Genomic DNA, 2,051 nt, shown 5'->3' on the forward strand with positions numbered 1-2,051 from the left:
GCCGCCCTCGGGAGCGCCGCGCATCGCCCTCTGCGGCCCCTGCGGCTCCCCTCTCGCGGGGTGCCCGCCCTCCTCCCCGCCTTCCTTTCGGGGCTGCTGCTGGCGCTCTCCTGCTGGAGCGGGCGGCGGCGGAGGGCCGGGGCTCCCCTAGCAGGGTCGGGCTTCAAGGGCGCCACGCCCCTGCCGCAGGCGCGCAGCCCCTTCGCCCCGCGGGAGTCCTGGCGGCGCGCGGCGCGCACTGCCCCAGTGGCAGGCACCTTCGGGCTGCTGAGCGGAGCCCTGCAGGGCTATGAGGTGCTGCACGCCCTGGGCTACGGCGGCCAACCAGGCCTGGAAGGGCCCTGGCCCTGGTGGGCCTTCCAGCTAGGCCTGCGCCTGGGCGAGGTGGGCGTCGCGCTCCCGTTGGCGCTGCTGGGCCTCTACCCGGCGCTTTGCAGTCCCCGCGTGCCGGCGCGCTGCTGGGCCAAGCTCTTTCGCTTGTCCCCGGGCCACGCGGCCCCGCTGCTGCCGGGAGGCTGGGTCACTGGGCCCCCGGACAAGGAGCCCCTGGGGAGCGCCATCGCGCGCGGCGACGCGGAGCTGCTGCAGCTGTGCGCGCTGGCAGAGCCAGGCCCCGACCTCCTACTCCAGGGCGGAGGTTGCCGGGGCTTCGAAGGCGCGGCGGCCAACCCGGCCCCGTCCCCGGCCTCCTCTCCCTGCAGCGATTACACCGTGGACTTCCGCCCGCCCTCCCCAATCAACCTGCGGCGCAGCATCGAAGAGGCCCTCTGCAGCGAGGCCCTGCTCGCGCCTGGCCTCTTCCAGGGCCCTGCCTTCGAGGACGCCCTGCCTGGGCTCGGCCTCTACCGCACCGCCTCTCTGGGGACGAAGACCGGGGGCGGGCCCAGTGAGAGATCAGGGGAGGCTCCTGGCTCCCCTGCGCCCGCGGAGCTCCCCTCCCCCGGGGCTTGGCCCGCAGGCAGCAGCGCCTCATCTGGCTCGTTGTGCGGACTCTCGCGGGACAGCTCGTCCATGCTGCTGTGTTCCAGCCCCGACCGGCCCCCGCGCTGCCCTCTGGTCTGCGTCCTCAGTCCCCCGCGGCCCTCAGGAAGCAGCCCCAGCCTCCCGGCCTCAGGATCCTACCAGGCCCTGTCCCCACCCTCTCGCGACTCCCCAGAGCCTGCTTCTGAGCTGCAGGCCGAGGAGGCCTTGCTGCAGGAGCAGTTCCTGGACGCCTGCCGACAGATTGATGAGCTGAGCGTGGGCAGCGACACCATAGACCTGTGAAGAGGTGGCCACCTTGCTACCCTGCGACACACCCCTTTCTGGAGCCTGCCCTGCCCGAGACCTGCACACTGTAACCCTTCCCCAGTCCTGCCTGGCTAAGATACCTCTCCAGATTCCTTCCCCATCCAGGGGTCCCTGGGTGGGTGGGTCAGCAGCCAGGCTCTATTGATTGGGAATCTCTGGAGCCCTGGGTGCTGATGCCCTCAGCTGCAATTCTAGGCTGACAGGGGTCCCATTTTCCTTGGCATTCACCAGCAATAAAGCTCCAAGGTGCTCCACTCCTGACCACCACTCCCCACTCTGGTGCTGAGTGAGAGGGGCTGTCCTCAGAGGACCCTGGGACCTGCCTCAGGCCCCCTATCCACCTCTGCCATGCCTAGGAATCCTACCCCTGTGTGAGTGGGACTCCCTGTCCTCCATGTGACACCCACAGGGGCCCATGACCCATCTAGGAGACTTTACAGCAGTTGGGTGGGAGGGGAATGCTCTTAAAGTTAATTTATCAATAAAATATTTTCAGAAGAGCAAGGTCTGACTTTCTTGGGAAAGCTCGATTGAGCAACAGCACCAGTGATTCCATCACAAGTGGAAGAGAAGCAGCTCTCGGGTGGGGTGGGTCAATTCCAGACCCCAGGGACCTTCATACGAGACCAACGAGTCTTGTCCTGTTTCTGGGATGAGTGAGGTTTCTGGGAGCAGCCCCTCGAAGACTCTTCTGAATCGTTGGGAAGTGGCTTTTCACAGAGATGGGACATGGCCCTGGGAGGTGAGGCAGAAACTCTACC

At 66.9% G+C, this 2,051-nt stretch overlaps 1 protein-coding gene across 1 annotated transcript in view; it reads left to right on the forward strand.

Moving 5' to 3' along the window:
• The window catches only part of PRRT4 (proline rich transmembrane protein 4), an 11,749-nt gene extending 9,962 nt beyond the window's left edge, over positions 1-1,787 (forward strand). Inside the window, exon 6 of the mRNA XM_017896213.1 lies at positions 1-1,787. This exon is cut by the window's left edge and continues 4 nt beyond it. Coding sequence (XP_017751702.1) covers positions 1-1,266 — 1,266 coding nt within the window. The 3' untranslated portion in view covers positions 1,267-1,787.
• The last annotated feature ends 264 nt before the right edge of the window (positions 1,788-2,051 follow it).

The sequence above is a fragment of the Rhinopithecus bieti genome, unplaced genomic scaffold (genome assembly GCF_001698545.2).
Source record: "Rhinopithecus bieti isolate Rb0 unplaced genomic scaffold, ASM169854v2 scaffold_26131, whole genome shotgun sequence".
NCBI lineage: Eukaryota > Metazoa > Chordata > Mammalia > Primates > Cercopithecidae > Rhinopithecus > Rhinopithecus bieti.